We start from the raw sequence: 20,585 nt of genomic DNA, 5'->3' as shown, positions 1-20,585 counted from the left end.
GGAGGCAGAGAAATTGGATCACTCACACATTGCTGGTATTAATGGAGGGTGGGTATATAAATTTGGGAGCTGTCAACATATAGATGGTATTCAAACCGTATGTTAGATGAAATGACCAGGGGCTTAAGTGCATATAGGAAAGAGAATAGGTCCAAAGACTAAGGTTTCAGGCATGCCAATGTGGAAAGTGCAGGAGATGAGATGAAACAAGCAGAGGAATCTCAGAATGAAGAGGAAGGAAGGAAGGAAGGAAGGAAGGAAGGAAGGAAGGAAGGAAGGAAGGAAACCAAGAGAATGTGCTAGCCTAGTGAAGAACTGTCTCAAAAAGTAACAGAGATATTAGTCTTGCTGGCTTGTTGGGAGGCTTAACCAAGATGAAAGCATTAACCCAGGGCCAGTCCCATAGGTGGCGTTCAATTCAGTCTAGTTTGATTCTTTCAGTATATACTTGCTAATTAGTACATTCAAGGGTCTTTTTTTGTTGGTTTGTTTTACTTTATTTTAATGTCTGCAATAACCAAATCTTTCTGAGAAGAGCTAACAGAAAGAACCTCTCAATTTTGCTACGTATAAGCATAATTAATATGCAATGGACATGAACTAGACAATTTACCAAAAGAATAACAATCTCTAATGCTTTTTCTTAAGAGTTTACTTGTAAACTATTAAATCTTGGGCTCAGAGGACATGATAGCTTCACTACTACCAGGAAAACATAAATATAAATCAACCTTGTTTATTCATTCAAAATTAATACAGTAGACTAGAGAACCCAGAAACAGATTCACCCAAATATACCCAAATGATTTTTAACAGAGTGTCAAAAGCAATTCAACAGAAGGGGGACAGCCTTTTCAACAAATGGCTTGGAGCAACTGGACATTTACAGGCAAAAAAAAAAAAAAAAAAGAACCTCAATCTAACCCTCACACCTTACACAAAACTTAATTCAAAATGAATCATGGACTTAAATGTAAAACATAATACTATTAAAATTTTAGGGAAAAATCATAAGAGGAAATCTTCAGGATCTAGGATTAGGTGAAGAGCACAAGAGAAAAAACTGATAAACTGGACTTCATCAAAATTAAAAATGTTTGCTATATGAAAGACACTGGGAAGACAATGAAAAGGCAGCTATAAACTGAAAGAAAATATTTATAAACCACATATCTGACCAAGGATTCATATTTAGAATAAAACACTTTAGGGGCACCTGGGTGGCACAGCAGTTAAGCGTCTGCCTTTGGCTCAGGGCGTGATCTCGGCGTTATGGGATCGAGCCCCACATCAGGCTCCTCTGCTATGAGCCTGCTTCTTCCTCTCCCACTCCCCCTGCTTGTGTTCCCTCTCTCGCTGGCTGTCTCTATCTCTGTTGAATAAATAAAATCTTAAAAAAAAAAAAAAACACTTTAAACAGTTAAAAGAAAGTTCCAATGAGATCAGGCATTTCACAAAAGAGGCAATTTGTACATGAAAAGATGTCATCATTAGCCATTAGAGAAATGAAAATTAAAAACAACAGGATAGGGGCACTCGGGTGGCTCTGTCGGTGGAGCGTCCAATTCTTGGTTTCCGCTAAAGTGTCGGGCTCCTCACTCAGCAGAGTCTACTTGGGATTCCTTCCCCCTCCCCCTCTGCTCTTCCCCTTGCTCACGCTCTCTCTCTCTCTCTCTAATAAATAAATAAAATCTTTTAAAAAAACACAACAGAATAACACTGCACACTTAATCAAAATGGCTAACATAAAGAATACTGAAAACACCAAATGCAGGCAAGGATGAAGAGAAATGGAGTCATTCAGACACTGCTGGCAGGAATGTAAAATGGTACAGCCACTCTGGCAAATAATTTGGCAGTTCCTTAAAGACTAAACCTGCACTTACTATAGCACCAGCAATTGTAATCCTGGGCATCTACTCCAGAGAAATTAAAACTTATGGTCACAGTTTGTTTACTTAGCAACTGAAGGACCTTCGGGTTGTACACAAATATCATAGCAGCACTGTTCACAATAGCCCCAAAGTGGAAACAACACAAAAGTTCTCCAACAGGTAAATGGTTAAACAAACTGCTATAACAGACTACTATGCAGCAATACAAAGCAACAAACTTTTGATTTACACACCAACTTGAATGGATCACAAGGGAATTATGCTGAGTGAAAAAGCGCCAATTCCAAAAGGTGACAAACTGTATGATTCCATTTATACAATATTCTCAAAATAAAATTATAAAGATGGAGACCAGACTGGTGGTCACCAGAAGTTAGGGTGAGGGGTGGGGGGAATGGTGGGTGTGGCTGCAAAAGGACAGCCCCAGGAGCCTTGTGCTAATGGAGCAGTTCTGTAACTTAACTTCAGTGGTACTTTTACAAATCTACATATGGGATAGAAATGTAGAGAACAATACACACACATGTACTTATAAAACCAGTGAAATAAGGATAAACTGTGAAGAGGTGCCTGGATAGCCCAGTCAATTAAGCATCCAGCTCTCGATTTCGGCGCAGGTCATGATCTCAGGGTTGTGGGATCAAGCCCTGTGTAGGGCTCTGCACTCAGTGGGGAGTCTGCTTAGGATTCTTTCCCTTTGCCCCCTCCTACCACTCATGCTCTCTTTCTCTCTCAAATGAATAAATAAATCTTTAATTAAGAAAAAAAGAATTGTAGGGGTGCCTGGGTAGCTCAGTCATTAAGCGTCTGCCTTTGGCTCAGGGCGTGACCCCAGAGTCCTGGGATCGAGCCCCACATCAGGCTCCTCTGCTGGGAGCGTACTTCTTCCTCTCCCACTCCCCCTGCTTGTGTTCCCTCTCTCGCTGGCTGTCTCTCTCTCTGTCAAATAAATAAATAAAATCTTTAAAAAAAAAAAAAAAGAACTGTAAAGACCGTACCAATGTCATATTCCTAGTTTTGATATTGCACTACAGGTATACATGGTATTACCATCGGGGAAACTGAAAGGTACATAGAATCGCTCTGTACATTTTTTTTTAAATAACTGCCTGTGACTCCACAGTTTTAAAAAAAAAAAAATAAGATGGTTGCCATTATTGTAAATTTTTAAGATGTCCATATAAAACATGCCATTCATGTAGAATACTCATGTAGAAATCTGCTATTCTTTATAACTAGGGAAGAAAGTAGAATTCTAGTTCTAAAAACTTTACTAAAACCTCACTGGAATAGTTCATTTTTCGGGTTTTCAATATGATGCAAGAAGAAGTAACCATGCTTTCACAGCATCCTAGAGTAAAAGGACACATGCATAAGAGCTCATTGAGAAGGCATGGCATCTAATCATGGTTCTAAAGTCGTGTCTGTGCTCTACAGGTCAAATCCGGCCCATAGCCTGTTTTGTTATGGCTCACAAGCAAACACTTTTTACATTTTTAAAGGGTTGTAAAAAAGAAACAAAGAAAAACGTGACAGAGACCGCATGTGGCCCATAAAGCCTAAAACATTTATTATCTCGTTCTTTCAGAAAAAGTTTGCCAACCCCTATTGTATAGTATTCCACAATAAATTACATGCTAACCTTAGAAGAAAGCCCAAGTTAGAATTTTTTTTTAAACCTTTCCCTTGCTTTCACTAAACATTTGCCCTTCCATAGAGAAGCCTTCAGCCTTCTGGCAATTCCCTGATCCTGGACTCTCCTTTGATAAGAATGTCACTTCAAGATGTTTGCACTGGGCAAGCTTACCGATGGGAGTATTGCCTTTAGGGAGCCCAAACTCCGGAAGGAACTTCTAAAATCATGTCCCCATTCAGAAATACAGTGAGCCTCATCCACAGCAATAAGTGTGATACCTACAAAAGTGAAAAATATAAAAACGGGGGAAATAAAGTTCAAAAAGAAGTCATGAATTCATCTAAGTCAATATCACCTTCACTTAGAATACATAAATATTACAGAAAGGAGAAAAAATAATTCAAATCAAAATATTTGGTTTATATAAAAATATAAACATAAATGACATCAGGTAACTAAACCTCATTAGGAGAATAGAGGATGGGAGATATATGGGTCAAGGCATATGGATAAAAGAAGGAAACATTTATATATTATTCAAACAACATTATTTATTAGATTTCAGCTTTCATCATTACTCCTCAAAGAAATGAATTACTTACTATTACTGTGCCCTCAAAACCATCACTCATGAACCATTTGCAATGATAATGCCTTAAAAAAGAAGAGCTGGGGCTTTTTTCCTCTTTGGTAATACTTTCAATTTTATCTCATGGATTAGCTACCAAAAGAGATTAAAGAGCACATTCCTGCTGAGACAAGGTGCACCATCATTGTCCATGACGGATCACATATCAGACAGCAGAGAGTTCCTCCGGGATGTCAATATTGGAAGACAGGATGATACCCACATTTTCTAATGTAAATGGTAAGAACTAAATCTCGGTATGTACAAGGTAGGTAAGAAGGAATATAATTCGTTCTTTCTTCCCCTAGCAACCCCTCTACTCTGTCCCCACACCACACACCCACACCAAAACAGAATCAATACTGTGTAGTAATGCATTTCAGAAAAGGGCTTTTTTGTATAACCATTAACCATTGAAATGTTTTCAGACATTTCAAAGTAAAGATAGCAGTGCTTTTGCCCTCCATTATCAAATTCATACTTAAGACAAAAATAATTTTTTCCATCATGGAGATGATCATCACTTGATACTTATTTGAGTATTAATGATTTTCTGCCATTAGGGGGGTGACTACAAATATCTGAACTAGAGTCAGACTACCTGAATGCAGAACCTGGCTCCACCACTAACAGCTGTATTACCTTAAGCAAGTTACTTAAGCTTCCAAGTGTCAGTTTCCCACAAAGAGAAGGTAGATATAGTAGTACCTAACATTTTTTAGTCACTCTAAAGATTAAGTTAGATCATAAAATACTAAGCTAGGAGGACCTAGCATAAAAGATAGCTCAATTAAAAACAAAACAAAACGCCAAACTATTACTATTACGGTTATTAAATGCCCACTATGATCCAAATACTTTTCTAGGAAAAGATTAATAAGATGAGAAGCTCACAATTCTAAAAGAGGAGACAGACAAGCAAATAAAACAATTACAATTCAATGAATTACCAAATACAATAGAGATGAAAGAGAAAGCAAAAAAATAAACCTACTAAATATGAATACAGGTTGATCAGCATCCAAATTCTCTGGCTGCTGATTCAATGTTACCACCAATTTTGGCTTTTGAAACTAAATGACCCAGATTTTAAATTAAATAGGTTAAAACAAACATGATGGCTCCTTCTTTATTTTACAACCTTCCTTAAAATTACTGGTTTAACTACCTACCTCCTAATGGAGCTGAACTTTGTCCCTTACCATCAGTTTACCAAGCTTTTGCTAACTTTCACTTTAAATTTGCAAGTCCAAGTGCCTGCCCAAGTCCTATACATATTTCATTTTGGCATATCTGCCACTCAAGTCTTATTTCTAAAGTCAAAAGACAATTATAAGTGTGTTTGGTTTTAAGGAGTCTCCATATAAAATTATGTTTGCTGCTTCTGTTATACACTCATACTACTTAAATAATGTAACACAAAAAGCATCAATCTGATTAGCTAAATGTCAGACTACCGTACAAACAGAATTCTGAGTAGATTCATTTTTGCAAGCATTTTATAATTTCCTACAAACAAAAGCCAAAGAAAAATATTTCAGGAAGAATTTATCCCTTTTTGTTCAACACTGAGTCAACCAAAGAGAACACGTTCACCCATGTTCTGCAGAGTATTCTGCTCTAATGATTGCAGTGTTCATAATTTAATCCATTACAAAAAATAAAAATAGAGAATTAGAACTAGCTGTCAAAGGATCTAAGAAAATACTTAAGTTAATAATTAATTAACTCCACCCCAGAAACAAAGCAAATATTAAAATGGAACAAAACATATCCAGCTCGCCATGGACACAAATCCTAGCTTTTGCTATAAAACCATAAAATTCATGTATTTAGGGTATTTAGGCCTAATCTAAAGTGAAATAGCCTTAAGAATTCCATACAATGGGGGCGCCTGGGTGGCACAGCAGTTAAGCGTCTGCCTTCGGCTCAGGGCGTGATCCCGGCATTCTGGGATCGAGCCCCGCATCAGGCTCCTCCGCTATGAGCCTGCTTCTTCCTCTCCCACTCCCCCTGCTTGTGTTCCCTCTCTCGCTGGCTGTCTCTATCTCTGTCAAATAAATAAATAAAATCTTTAAAAAAAAAAAAAAAAAAAAAATTAAAAAAAAAAAAAAAAAAAAGAATTCCATACAATGTAATAGGAGACACACCAAATGTGTCTTCCATTAAAGACAAAACTATAATATGCCAAGAAGGGATAAGAAACTGATAATACATCACTGATAATGTATTTAAACAAATGTTAACCTCTGCCCTCATACTTTTGTTCATATTTAATACATACCAAAAAGAAACAAGTTTGTTTTCAATAGACTGTTACAAAAATTATTAAATGCATTCCTAGAGTTACATGCTACTAACCAACCATCAAATGAGATGTTGCCATGTTGAAAATTTACCTATCCAGAATTATTTTAACACATAATTATATAGTGAGATCATATAATATTAGGAAACTAAAACTGGTTGGTTCAACTGAATGTTTCAAAAAGCAGCAGCTACAACTGCAACTCTTGGGCAGCTTATTCCAGCTGTCAAGAAGGAAAAAATAAAGACAAAAATTTTTGAAGTACAGAAAAAAAGGGCACCAGCTTCTAATTCTGTATTTACATTTTCTAGGAAATAAGCTCTAACTTACTATCTAACTTTTTAAAATCATACTCACTGGTGGCAAATAATCAAAGGTACTATGGTTTCCAACCCTAACTACATATCAGAATCACTCATGAACCTACAGGTGCCAGGGACCCACCCTGGGCATGTTGAACCAGAATTTTCAAGTTTGGAGGATACTACATTTTTCTAAAGTTGGAAAAGTGATTCTCACGAACAAGGGTGGAGAACCACTGTTGTGATTTAATTAAGATTCAGAATATAAAAAAAAGGAAACTATCATTTCATAGAATCTAAGATTCAACATTTGTTCAATAATACATTTAAATCCCTACGATGTGCCAGGTACTGCACTAGGGCATTTTTCTTTCCAAAAAAAGTTCATAGTCTAGCAGAAGAAAAGAGATACATAAACAGGCAATTATAATACAGGAGCCTAATTTCTATGGCAGAAGGAATTATAGGTACTAGGGGATAAGACTGGAAAGACACCAAGTTAGAAAGTCAGAGACTTCCTGGAGGAAATACTGTTTGAAATCAACTTTAGCAGAAGTGACATCCAATATCCATCCATATATTTAACTTTAAAATAGATACCTCAATTAAATAAGTACTTATAAAAAGATCCTATCATACCACTTACCAATATTAGCCTGAAGTTGCTGGAGTAGGCTCAAGTTACCTGAACAGAACTCTGGAGTCATGTATACAATCCGATATTTGCCTCTGTAAAAATAAACAAACAAAAAAAGAAATAGGAAAGGAAATATGCTACACTAAAGAAAACAATCATCCAGTGAACTACAACTCAAAACCATATCACCTGACAAATTTTTAAATAATACTTTATACCACTTAAAACTAAACAAATGTTATATGTATGTATATCCGCATACATGATTCCACTTCAACACAGCAAAATAAAAAGTGGCAAAGAGTACTCAGGGAGTACTCAGCATTAAGGTGACATTAGAAGCCAGGTTCTGATTTCCAACAGTCTAGCCCCAAAACTAGTGTTTGCGTTAAACGATCAAGTCTATGGTAAGCCTTTTTTTATGTGCCAGCAATCCACCCACATACTACCCTCCTTCTTGGAGAACTACAACCCACCACCCTACCACCGACTCCCTCCCCATGATTAAGCCCACAGTGCCCATGTTTCTCCTATGTATTTTGCTCTCTTGCCTAAATGTATCTTCTTGGGCCAGGGTTAGCCACTGTATCAATGTCAAATCAATTAGTCTCTGTCCTAGAATTTGGGGGATCTGACCAAGAAACAACCAATCAGTCTCTGCCAACGGCAAGATCTGTAATACGTGAAAAAAGGAGCTGCAGAGCAGTCTTCTCTATCTTGTGACTGGAAAAGCAGAAAATGCTCATCTCCTCAGAAAAATGAGAAAGACACATAGAGCCTATAAATAAAAGAAAGCCTTATTGTATTCTTGATACCCAATTTCAAGTCTCTTCCTAAGGGGTGGCTAACTTGTGTTTGGTGTGATCCACGAGACATTCCTATATCCTTAATATAAAATTCAGTATTTGCTTAAGCTAGCTTGACTTTTTTCTATTCTGGGCAGATAGAATCCTAACTAAGATAATGTTTGTAATAAAGGTTAGGTCTAGGGCATTTAAAATACATATTGTCTCCTTTTCATTCTACCAAGTGAAGACATAAAGTTAAATAGAATGATAATGAATTTCCCTTATAAAAAGACTTTAAAATATTTTAAAATATTTCATCTGCTGTCTCCTTTTCATTCTACCAAGTGAAGACATAGATAAAGTTAAATAGAATGATAATGAATTTCCCTTATAAAAAGACTTTAAAATATTTCATCTGCTGTACGCTAGGCATGGTGCTTTCATTAGGAATTAGGAACAAAATAGATACGCTTTTAATCTCATGACATTAATCCAATATTCTAATTCACATAGGAAAACAGTATAAATAACAGGCTCTGATGTCAGACTGCCCAAGTTTTGAGTCTCAATTCTACTTCTTACAAGCTAAGTGATCTTAGCCGAATACTTAAGTTTAGTGTGCCTCAGTTTCTTCAGTGTAATTTGGTTATAAGAATTATAAGGACAGGGGTGCCTGGGTGGCACAGCGGTTAGGCATCTGCCTTCGGCTCAGGGCATGATCCCGGCGTTATGGGATAGAGCCCCACATCAGGCTCCTCCGCTATGAGCCTGCTTCTTCCTCTCCCACTCCCCCTGCTTGTGTTCCCTCTCTCACTGGCTGTCTCTATCTCTGTCAAATAAATAAATAAAATCTTTAAAAAAAAAAAAGAATTATAAGGACAGCTAATACAACAGATAATCTAAATTGAAGATAAATCCAATCAAATTCCAGCTGGCACTGGAGTAGAAAGGGTAATTTTGATATACGTTTGGAAATACAAAGGACCTAGAATAGACAAAACACTTTGAAAAAAAAAGAACAAAATTGGAAGACTTGCACTACCTGATTTCAAGGTTTATTATAAAGCTACAGTAATCAACACACCAAACCAGATGGGCAAACACATTGATAGAACAGAGAAGAAAGAGTGGAGCAATAGGCCCATAGATATGCAGTCATTTTCTTTTCGACAAAAGTACAAAGGCAATTCAGTGGAGAAAGAATAGTATCTTCAACAAATGGAGCAGGAACAATGGGATATCCTTATGAGAAAAATAAATTGTAATCAATAACAAGTATAATACACAAAATTTACATTAAATGGGTTGTAGGCCTAAATGTAAACCTTAAAATTGTAACAGTTTTAGGAGGAAATATAAAAGAAAGTCTTTGTGACCCTGAGTTAGGCAAAGGTTTCTTAGATTCCACACCAACAGCAAAATCCATAAAAGAACAAATTGACAGATTGGACTTCAAAATAAACAACTGCTGCTCTTCAAAAGAACTGTTCAGAGAATGAAAAGAGAAGTCACAAACTAGAAGAAAACGTTTGCAAAGCATATACCAAATAAAGAATTCGTATTCAGAATATATAAATGACTATCAAAACTCAATAAGGGAAAAACAACAATAAAGAACGGGCAACAGATATGAATAGACACTTCCTCAAAGAAGAAGCCTCAAAGATGGTCAATAAGTATATGAAAAGATGCTCGACCTCACTAGCCAGGAAGGACATGCAAATTAAAAGCACACTGAGATCCTATTAGAATGGCTAAAATTAAGACTGGCCACACCAAGTAATGGCAGAGAGGAGGAGGCATTGGAACTCTCAGACCCTGAGAGTGGGAATGTAAAATGGTACAATCACTCTCAGAAAGTCTGGCAGTTCCTTAAAAAGTCAACACAGAATAACCTATGACCCAGCAATTCCACTCATTGGCATATACACAAAGCATGAAAACATATCTCTATATAAAAACTTACACATAAACATTCACAGTACAATTATTCTAACAGCCCAGAAGCGGAAACAACCTAGATGTCCATCATTAAAGAATGGATAAACAAAATACGGTACGTCTGTTTCATCCATAAAAAGAAATCAAGTACTGACAACATTATGCTAAGTGAAAGATGCCAGACACAAAAGGCCATATACTATATAAGCCCATCTATATGAAATATGTAGAATAGGCAAATCATAGAGACAAAAAATAGATCAGTGGTTTGAAGGGATGTGGGGGGACGGACACTGGGGAGTGACTGCTTACTGGATACTGAGGTTTTTGGACGGTGAAGAAAATGTTCTGAAATTAGATACTGATTGCACAACATTATGAATGTAATAAAAGCCACTGAACTGTACACAATTAAAATGGTTAAAATCATGACTACTACATAAATTTATCTCAATCAGAAAAAAAAGTTAAATATATATTCACCACATGATCCAGTTATCCCACTCCTTGGTTTATACCAATGAAATGAAAACATATGTCCATACAAAGATGTGCATACAAATGTTCAGGGCAGCTTTATTTGTAACAGCCCCAAACTGGGAACGATGCAAATGTCTTATCAACAGCTGAACAGATGAAACAAATTGTGACATCTCCACATGATGTAATCTATTCAGCAATAAAAAAGGAATGAACTACTGATACATGTAATACTGAAACATCCATTTGAGATGGGTGAATCTCAAAGTAATTATGGTGTGGGATTTAAACCAGACAAAACGAGAGCACATATTGTATGACTAATTCTGTTTATGTACAATTTGAGGAAACGTAAGCTAACGTAGAGTGACAGAAAACAGATTAGTAATTACTTAGTGAGTGGGGAAAAGAAGGTAAGAAAAAGTGAGGGGAATGGATTACAAAAGGTACGAGTAAACTTCAAGGATGATGAATATATATTCATCATCTGGATTGTGGTGATGGTTTTGTGGGTGTTTATATGCCAAACTTACCAAATTAGGTATATTTTAAGTATGTAAAAATTATTGTTTGTCAACTATACTTCAATAGAGGTGATTTAAAATATTTAAAGAGAAAGAAAACATACATTCAAAAAAATTCTATAGGAATGTTCATAGCAGCTTTATTACTAATAGCCCTAAACTACAAACAGCTTAGGCATCTACTGATAAGGAAATGAAAAACAAACTATGGTATTTTCATACAATGACATATCACTCCGATATATTTTAAAAACTGTGGATACATACAACATGAAGTATTCTCAAAACATTTTTCTGAATGAAAGAAGTCTTATACAAAAGTTCATATTGTATGAATCCATTTACATGACGTTCTAGAACAGACAAAAGTATGGTAGAAAAAAATTAGACAGTGGTCTGCTTTAAAATGGAGAAAGGAGGACAGACTGGGAAGGGACATGAAAGAACTTTCTGGAGTGACAGTAATACCCCATATCTTAACAGGGGTTTGGGTGATATATTTGTATGCATTTATCAAAATTCAGTAAATACATGTGTATATGTGTGTTTATTAATAAAATACATATGTTAATCTATATACACACATATATATTTTTGTGTGTGTTATTCTTATTAGGAATTATGCCGTGATAGGACTGGTGGGGCAAGAGCTCTAGAATCCAGTCCCTGCTCAGCCATTAATTCATTGAATGACTCTAGGCAAATTATTTTCTCTGGGCTTCAGTTTGCTCATCTGTAAAATGAGATAAAACTAGATATGTACTCTCCTAGTTCTTGTTCAAAACCAAAATTTTACAACAATATGAGTACAATGCTAACTTCACAGTCCATGAAAAATAATAGATTTAAGTTCCAAATATTTAAAAATGAACAATTCTGCAAATGCACTATAAAAACAAAATAAATTTTTTAATCATGAACTTTTGTCCACACATTAAATAAAAATTTTTATATAATATATAAATTATAATATATATTTTTATATATAATTTTGTATAAAATTCTCTTCCATACCATAGACACCCAACCACATAATCAGAAATCATATAAATTACTCACGACTTAATATCTTCTAGAACACTTTTTGACTGTGCTGATCCCAGAAAACAAGCTGGAACATTGGACATTCTGTAAGAAGAAAAACAGATATTCTGGAGCCATGTACACCCTACAAAGACCAACTTCATTCTTAAGGACTAAGGAAATACAATGATGAACAGTCTTCTTTGCAATCCTCACTCTTTTTGTAACTCACTAATTTGATAAACAAATTCCTTCAAAGGCCATATTAGAAAGCAGGTTGTTATGGCAGGTTTTTCAGAAAGATGGTAAGGTCAGGTTAAAGAGGTTTAAAATTTTTCTGTAACTAAAAATTATACTTCCATGTATACCCTTCATATCAAGCTAAAGAGCAAAGGTAACCAAAAGAGAAAAAGAATTTTGAGATATGGATGTAAACTGCTTAGAGTTTACTGTTAAAAAATTTTTATTGGGACCATCTGGTAGCCTTGGATTATAGAGAACTCAAGAAAGAAGATAAGTCCTTCCACCAAAGGGCCATTTATCTCTAAAACAGAGCAACATTTACAGAAATGTGTTACTGGGGACTGGATTTTAACATACATGATAGATTACACGTTTCCTTCATGCAAGAAAAAAAAACGGTGATAATGTAGCAATGAAAACATTACCAGGGCACCTGGCTGGCCGAGTGGGAAGAGCCTACGACTCTTCATCTCGGGGTTTTAAGTTCAAGCCCCACATTGGGTGTAGAGATTACATAAAATGGAAGGAAAGGAGGGAGGGAGGGAGAGAAGGAGGCTGAGAGGGATGAGAGGGAGGGAGGGAGGAAGGAAGAAAACATTACTTACTTAAGCTGGAGCACTTGGTCTTCCATCAAAGAAATAAGAGGAGAGATGACAAGGCCAATCCTGCCTGAATACACAGGTGGGTACTGGAAGCACAAACTCTTTCCATATCCTGGAAATAAAAATAATACACTGATAGAAATAAAAATTATCTTGGGGGCGCCTGGGTGGCACAGCGGTTAAGCGTCTGCCTTCGGCTCAGGGCCTGATCCCAGCGTTATGGGATCAAGCCTCACATCAGGCTCCTCCACTATGAGCCTGCTTCTTCCTCTCCCATTCCCCCTGCTTGTGTTCCCCTCTCGCTGGCTGTCTCTATCGCTGTCAAATAAATAAACAAAATCTTTAAAAAAAAAAATTAAGCCTTGGTACTTTGATTTCTTCTTACAATGTACTTGTGTGAGATGAATGGTCCCTACTAAAATGCTATCCTCCTAAGAGCTAATTCTGGCATAAATTTGAGCATCTAATCTCAGATCATTCTCTTCTGTATTTTACAGCATTTGCATTTGTATTTATATTTTGAGAGTGTAATAAAAGATCACGTATTTCAAGACCTTTAAGCTTTATATTTTAGAGGACTAAGTTATTACTTAACTACAACTTACCAGTTGCCATCACAACAACATTATCTCTTCCTTCTTCCAAAACAGAATGAATCACCTTCCACTGAACCCTGGAGGGTAAAAAGCAAAAGCCTACTTTGTTTTACTAACAAGAAACCCAAGGACAAGTGGAAACACGTTTAATTTTTTCACTATCTCAAATAGAAATTTTTTCTAGAAAATTATATTTATTATTTTATTTTAGATTGCATGTATTTATTTTATTTTAGAAAGCACACATGTGCAAGCAGAGGGAGAGGCAGAAGGAGAGGGAGAGAATCTCAAGCACATTGCACGTTAAGCACGGAGCCATCGAGGGGCTCAATCTTACCACCTGGAGATCATGACTGAAGTCAAAACCAAGAGTCAGAAATTCAACAGATTGACCCACCCAGGCACCCCTCTAATAAAATTTCTTTTACATTTTTGAGCTTCAATATATGTATAAATTTATTGATTAAATAAAAGAGGGGCACCTGGGTGGCTCAGTCAGTTAAGTATCTAACTTGATTTCGGCTCAGGTCATGATCTCAGGGTTGTGAGATGGAGCCCCACATCGGGCTCTGCGATGGGCATAGAGCCTGCTTAAGAGTCTCTCTCTCCCTCTCTCTTTGCCCCCCCCCCACTTGCACGCGTGTGCGCTCACTCTCTCAAATAAATAAATAAATAAATAAATAAATAATAAAATCTCCTGAGGCAAGGATTGCCTGGGAAGGGGCATGAGGGAACTTTCTGGAGTGACTGTAATGTTCCATATTTGACTAAAGGGTTAGGCTGCATGGGTGCATGCATGTACCCTTAAGATGTGCAAATGCACATTTAAGGTTTGACCATTTCCTTGTATATAAATTTTATATCAAAAGAAATAAACCATAAATATTTAACTATAGTTAATGATTTATACACTGAAGTATTTAGGGAGACAAATAATCATGTCCAGTCTACCTTGAGATGCATTTTTTCTAAATTAGGCAGATTAAGGAATGGATAGAGAGGTGATAAATGGATATATGATAAAGCAAGTATACAAAAATGTTGAATATACAAGAATTCATAGTAAAAAAAAAATTCTTTCACCTTTCCTATATCTTTGAAAATTTTTTAAATAAAATGTTGAGGGAAAAATCAATAGGAAAGGTGATCTTCTGATGTGCTAATAATGACCTATTTTTTTCTTATGTGAGTGCTGATTACACAGGGTGCCTAGTTTGTAAAAATTCATTGATCTGTACATTCACGTGCACTTTTCTGTATGTAGGACATAGTTTAATAAAAAAAAAAAATTTAAGATCAAAGAAAAGAAGAAAGAAATGCTTCCATGGGTTAAATTTTAAATTTGCAGAATAGGAAAAATCCAGTCTAGATTTTAACATTCTTATTAGTTTTATTCAAAATTACTTGTTCCTCACCTCATTTTTATTCATCTCATTTTAATACTTATAAATGTGCCCCTTTAGATATAAATACATTTGAATATATTAAAACTGATAAGATTATCACTGTTCTTCAAACTGTTATCTCATGAATTTCTATTACATCAGCATGCTTTGGACAGTAAGTTGTATGAAATAGACACGCAGATACTTATTTAATGAAAACAAGTCAACATTAAATTAAGATTAATTTATTAATGTGTTTAAACTAGTATCTACACAGAACTCTCTATGGTAAAGAAAACCATTTTCCTCTCTTATAAAAACAATTTGTAGATATGAATTTTAAATAAATATTATTTTAAAATAACTTTGTAGTCACTTACAGGAAATACAGTGTGGAATGTATAAACTACAGTGAGGTTGTGTTATTACCATTAAACAGATGGATTATTTGCCATTTTTCCTTTGTGAAGAAAATTGTGAATATGCAATTTAATTAACTGAGATTATACTCACGGCTTAAAACTGGAATGGCCAAAATAGATCTTGAGGGAATTAATTTGGCTTGCATTAGGTCCTGGTAATGAATGATCTTAAAATAAAACGAAATGGTCATTTATGTTAAAATACAATTGATAGGAAATAAAAATTTTATTTCATTGACTTCTCTTAAAGAATATAGTGATAAGTACCAGAGGTTACTGTTTTCTGTCTTTTAAATCCAACTAATTCCATCCTCTGGATACCAGTCATGATTTCAGTTAAATACTTTGATTATTACCTAATACTAAGGATTAGAACTTCATGATTCTACTACAAAATGGTTCACACTTTGCCTACACTATAAGAAAACGATGTTTTGGAATTTGCTATAGTTCTAAAACCTCACATTTAAACCCAACCATGGCAAGCAATATACCAATGTGAATTTAAAAATACAACCAACTTTCAATTAATGGTAATCAGAAATTACATTACTATCACAAATAAAACCCACAGATAAAATTAAATCTTCATTTTAGGTACCACTCCAAGTCCTTGACCACAATTCTAACTGCATAGCACAACGGAGTTATGTTGATTTACTCAACTGATTTTTATTTTCTACTTAGGTCGAACGGTTCATGAGTGGCCAAGACAGAACAATGCAAATCAAGACCATTCATCCATAAACAAATCAAAATTCATTATTATACATCTCGGCTTTTAACAATTCTAAATAGAGAATTAAATTGCTTGGAGATGTTATGCCTTCATTTAATACAAGAAAACAAAGAGAATAACATTTTCTTTAACATTTTCATGTACTTTCCACCTGCAATATATCTTCATTTTCCCACATTATAATACTGACGAATATAGCTCTAGAGGAATGTTCTACTTTATGAGAAGACCCCAAGGTTTGCCGTAATGAATACTGTTACTTACACTTCGGTAATACAAGGTTCATTTTGTGGATTCCTTACTACAGTTGGCACACAGAGTATGAAATCAGTCCATTTTGCTATCTGACATTGTGCCACTTGTTTTAAGGAATAAGCCCCTAAAGAAAAGACACCACATATCTATGCCTTTAAGAATAATGTTTAATATAAGTAATTAATTAATGATTCTTATTAATGATTTTCTATTATTTTGACAAAACATAAAATTCAGGATGAAAAGTTCTGCATCACCAAATGCGCCAAATAACACAAGACTTCTATACCTCTACTTTCATAAAAGGTAAGATTGTGCTTTATACAGACCAAACACCAAAGGATTTAATGACAAGTTTTTAGGATGTCATTAATTATATGCCACAAAATCTTTGCCTCCAAAATGTTTAAAATCTGGACCCTAAATTAAAGTCAGCAGTAGGTAGCAGAGGTGAGTCATTTCAAAACATGTTACAGTGCTTACCTGCATCATCTTCTTCTTCTTCAATAGCTTCAATCTCATCATCTTCAAAAGAAACACCCAGATTTCTTTCCATTTTTATGCATTTTGAATGAACTGGATCTGCTGTGCCAGTATTTAGATTTTCTAAAGACTGAAAGTTTAAAAGAAATCTTAAAAGCAAAACCATTGACAGTGTCGTATCTTTTTCACCAAACACAAAAGAAGTATTATTAACAGAACCTACAATTTTGTTCAAAGCTGGCAGATGTGCAACCAATACCACAAAAGAACATGTGTGCTCTAGTTTAAATATGTGCTCAAGAATGGTTTCTAAGGCACAAGGCCAAAGATGGAATACTTCCAGCATAAACAGGGTTCGTTAATAGCATATCATGAAGTGCCTGTGGGGAAAGTTATCAAAATTTTGAATAAAATTTTAATTTAAAACTTTTTTCCTTTATCATACTTCAGACTTTTCAATTGCCAAGAGGTAAATGTGGGTCTTACTGTTATTTTTGTAATGAGTTTCTCCATATCATGTGCCAGTTTAAGATTTAAATAGTAAACAAACAATAAATGTGTTTTTTGTGAATTATGTGAATCTGTTTATGTGAATTATGAAAACAATAAAAGATTCAAATAATTTTAGGAATGGAATATTACAAATGTGAATAAAGTTGCTCTTTATTTTGGCTTGACAATATTGGATTTTCTCCCCTAAATGATTATCTATTTAAGGAATGTTAGGATATTTCAAAATTGTTTCATCTGCACAGTTTTTTTTACTAAAAAGAGACAGGAAGAATTATTAAACCACAGTTCTCATTTTCTCTTTTTATTAAACCTTCCATTTAATAAACTTGACTTTAATGGTTTTCTAAAAAGTGTATTCATTTCAGGCCTGGAAAAGAAAAAGACTGATTCTGTTCCTGATTCTTTATTCAAGTCAACAAATATACTTAGAAAAGCATTTTGAAAATAAAGTTCTCTCATATGGGCATCCAGATTGCCTTCAAAGAGGTTCAATATACAATGCAAGTTTGTGGAAGTCTGCAAGTGTCGTATAAATGTGCTACTTGAACAGCACTCCTCAGAGAAATGGCTAATCAATGAAGGAATATGATTTAGTATTTATGTCCTATTATTACTATTAGCTAATATTTATTAAACACTTAAGAAATGCCAGGCTCTGTACTAAGCTCTTAACAAATAACACCTTAAATAATAACAGCTGTTAACTGAGTATCAAAAAGACTAAGAAACTTCCCCAAAGTCACACAGCAAATAAATGGAGAAGCTGGGATTTGAACCCACATCTAAATTCAGAATCCACATTCCTAATCACTCCACTACTCTGGTTGAAAACAAAGAATCAGGAACTTAATCTCATTTCATAAAAAAAAGAACAAAAATCACATCGACCTAAAGATGAGGAATAAAAAGCATGAATAATGATGAACTTTTGTGGGTTTTTTTCATTTTCAATTAATTTGAAATTTAAGCTTTTCTTCCTTATTTTCCATCCCTGATTCATACCTGACAAAGAAACTGGAGGCTGGGTGAAGTGGTGGAAAATATTTAATTATAAAATAGTATTACAACTTTGATAATAAAATAGAAGAAAATGAAATAATTAAAAACATTAGAAAATTATATATAATAAATATATCCATAGTAGGTAAGACCAAAAGAAGTAAAGAAGAATATTGAATGTATAACAACAGAACTCCCAAAAAAATGGGATACACATGGATGGGAAGAAAAAGAAACATTTCAACAGTGGAGGGCAAAATAACTACTGACATTCCAGGAAAAGATTTAAAAGAAGCGACCTGACAGGAATATGTTTTCTAATATGTAAAAATTAGTATACTACTACTAAAACATTATTCATAGACCATACAAAGATATAAACAAATATGAAAAGGAAAATAAAATCTAATGGTTACATAAATGATACTAATCTCATTGTGGGGGGACATTTAGAATTAGGTAATATTTTACATTATTAAGTGTCCTTTTTGAAAGAACTGGAAGTAAATTTCTATAATTTCAAACATACCTTAACCATCTCCATTTCTAAATCTTCATCACTTTCAATTACATAAGATAGATCCTCTTCATTATCCTTGGAAGATAAATCCTTTAAAAAGTTATATTTCAAACATTAATTTTCCAATATAATTGACTCCATATCCTGTTTTCTACAAAATAAAGTTCCTATACACTAGATATCATTAGACAACTTCCTCTTCTTCTCTAATAGATAAATTTATAATACATATTTATATGGTATAAGAGACATAGATAGAAAGGAAGACAGGGTAGCAAGGAAGAAGAGAAAGAAGGAGAATAAACAGAAAAAAAGAAACAAAGAAAGAAAAAGAGAAAGAAAGAGAAATGTAATTGGAAAGACAGACAACAGAGACAAACAGACTTGATATAAAGCCCACAATCTAACAGAGAGTTCAACGTGACAAGTTCAACAATGGTTACACAATATCAAACTATGTGTCCCAAAGTGAGTACAAGAACCTCTTTAGATGTTGAAAAATTCTATTCTATTCTATTTCTATTCCAAGAAGAACAGTTGTTCTCTTATATCCACTAATTTTTAAATGATCACAAAAAGCTCCTATGACTGTAATACTTTTAAATAGATCACTATTTTATAAACAGCATCTATTTATATTTGAAAAACAGTGTCAGACAAGTTATTTATTCAGCTATTGCCAGTGTTGGGATATGAGAAAACTTTACAATAATGTGGCAATCCCCAGGAAGCAAGTGTCCAACAGCATGGGACCCCTGCATAAAAGAAATGTAGAAGGACCCCAAAAAAGTCTAATCTTTAAACTGAAAGTAGGAAAAGGAAGCACAGCCATAATTAGTCTGCAAAAAAATCAAGTCTTAAAAAAGGATTTTATTTATTTATTTATTTGTTTGTTTGTTTATTTTATTTATTTATGGGCAGGGGAGGGGCAGAGGGAGAGACAGAATCTTAAGCAGCCTCTACGCCCAGCATGGAGCCCAACGCAGAGCCTGATCTCACAACTCTGAGAGCATGACCTGAGCCGAAATCAAGAGTCACACACTTAACTGACTGAGCCACAGGCGCCCCTTAAAAAAGGATTTTAAAATGAGTTTTATACAAAGAGAAAAAAAATTATTTTACTTTTTAAATAGGGTTTTAATGAGTAAAGAAAAAAACTGCTAATTATTACACAATAAAAATGGCAATAATTGGGATATAAGATGACAATCAGATCATGAAATCCTGATCATAATTCTGTATTATTATAAGAAAAATACCATCTTAAAATGTATACCTAGTAAGAAATTTTTAAAAAGTTAAAAGGTGATGCAGACATTAGCAAAAGATATTTCCTAAAATGGGAATCTGTTTTACAAGTGGTTGGTATGAGAATAGTCTGAAAATCATTTTAAAATAAAATGCATTTACATACTGGTAGAAGTGATTACTAATACAGTTACCAAACAGAGAATTTCTCAAATACTAAGACTTTTGATTGACACTAGAAAACTGAAGAGGGAAATAACCTTATTAAATGGCTTTCAAATTTAATTTTAAAAACCATAAGCTTAGTTATTGTAAAATAAAATGTATAGAATTCTACCAAATATAGGCATCACAGGTAATTTCCTAAACTAATGAAAAACAAATGATATAAAAAGAATACAGCTATATGATGTCTCAT

General features: G+C 34.5%; 1 protein-coding gene across 1 annotated transcript in view; it reads right to left on the bottom strand.

Moving 5' to 3' along the window:
- The window catches only part of WRN (WRN RecQ like helicase), a 129,401-nt gene that overhangs the window by 60,349 nt on the left and 48,467 nt on the right, over nucleotides 1-20,585 (bottom strand). The window contains exons 10-17 of the mRNA XM_040643285.1: nucleotides 18,929-19,009; nucleotides 16,888-17,017; nucleotides 15,502-15,577; nucleotides 13,613-13,680; nucleotides 13,011-13,119; nucleotides 12,199-12,267; nucleotides 7,416-7,498; nucleotides 3,703-3,809 (exon numbers count right to left, since the gene is read on the bottom strand). Coding sequence (XP_040499219.1) covers nucleotides 3,703-3,809; nucleotides 7,416-7,498; nucleotides 12,199-12,267; nucleotides 13,011-13,119; nucleotides 13,613-13,680; nucleotides 15,502-15,577; nucleotides 16,888-17,017; nucleotides 18,929-19,009 — 723 coding nt within the window. The remainder of the gene's footprint in view (nucleotides 1-3,702; nucleotides 3,810-7,415; nucleotides 7,499-12,198; nucleotides 12,268-13,010; nucleotides 13,120-13,612; nucleotides 13,681-15,501; nucleotides 15,578-16,887; nucleotides 17,018-18,928; nucleotides 19,010-20,585) is intronic.

Source organism: Ursus maritimus, unplaced genomic scaffold (assembly GCF_017311325.1).
Source record: "Ursus maritimus isolate PB19 unplaced genomic scaffold, ASM1731132v1 scaffold_28, whole genome shotgun sequence".
NCBI classification, from domain to species: Eukaryota; Metazoa; Chordata; class Mammalia; order Carnivora; family Ursidae; genus Ursus; species Ursus maritimus.
This window is presented reverse-complemented; position numbering and strand designations above follow the sequence as displayed.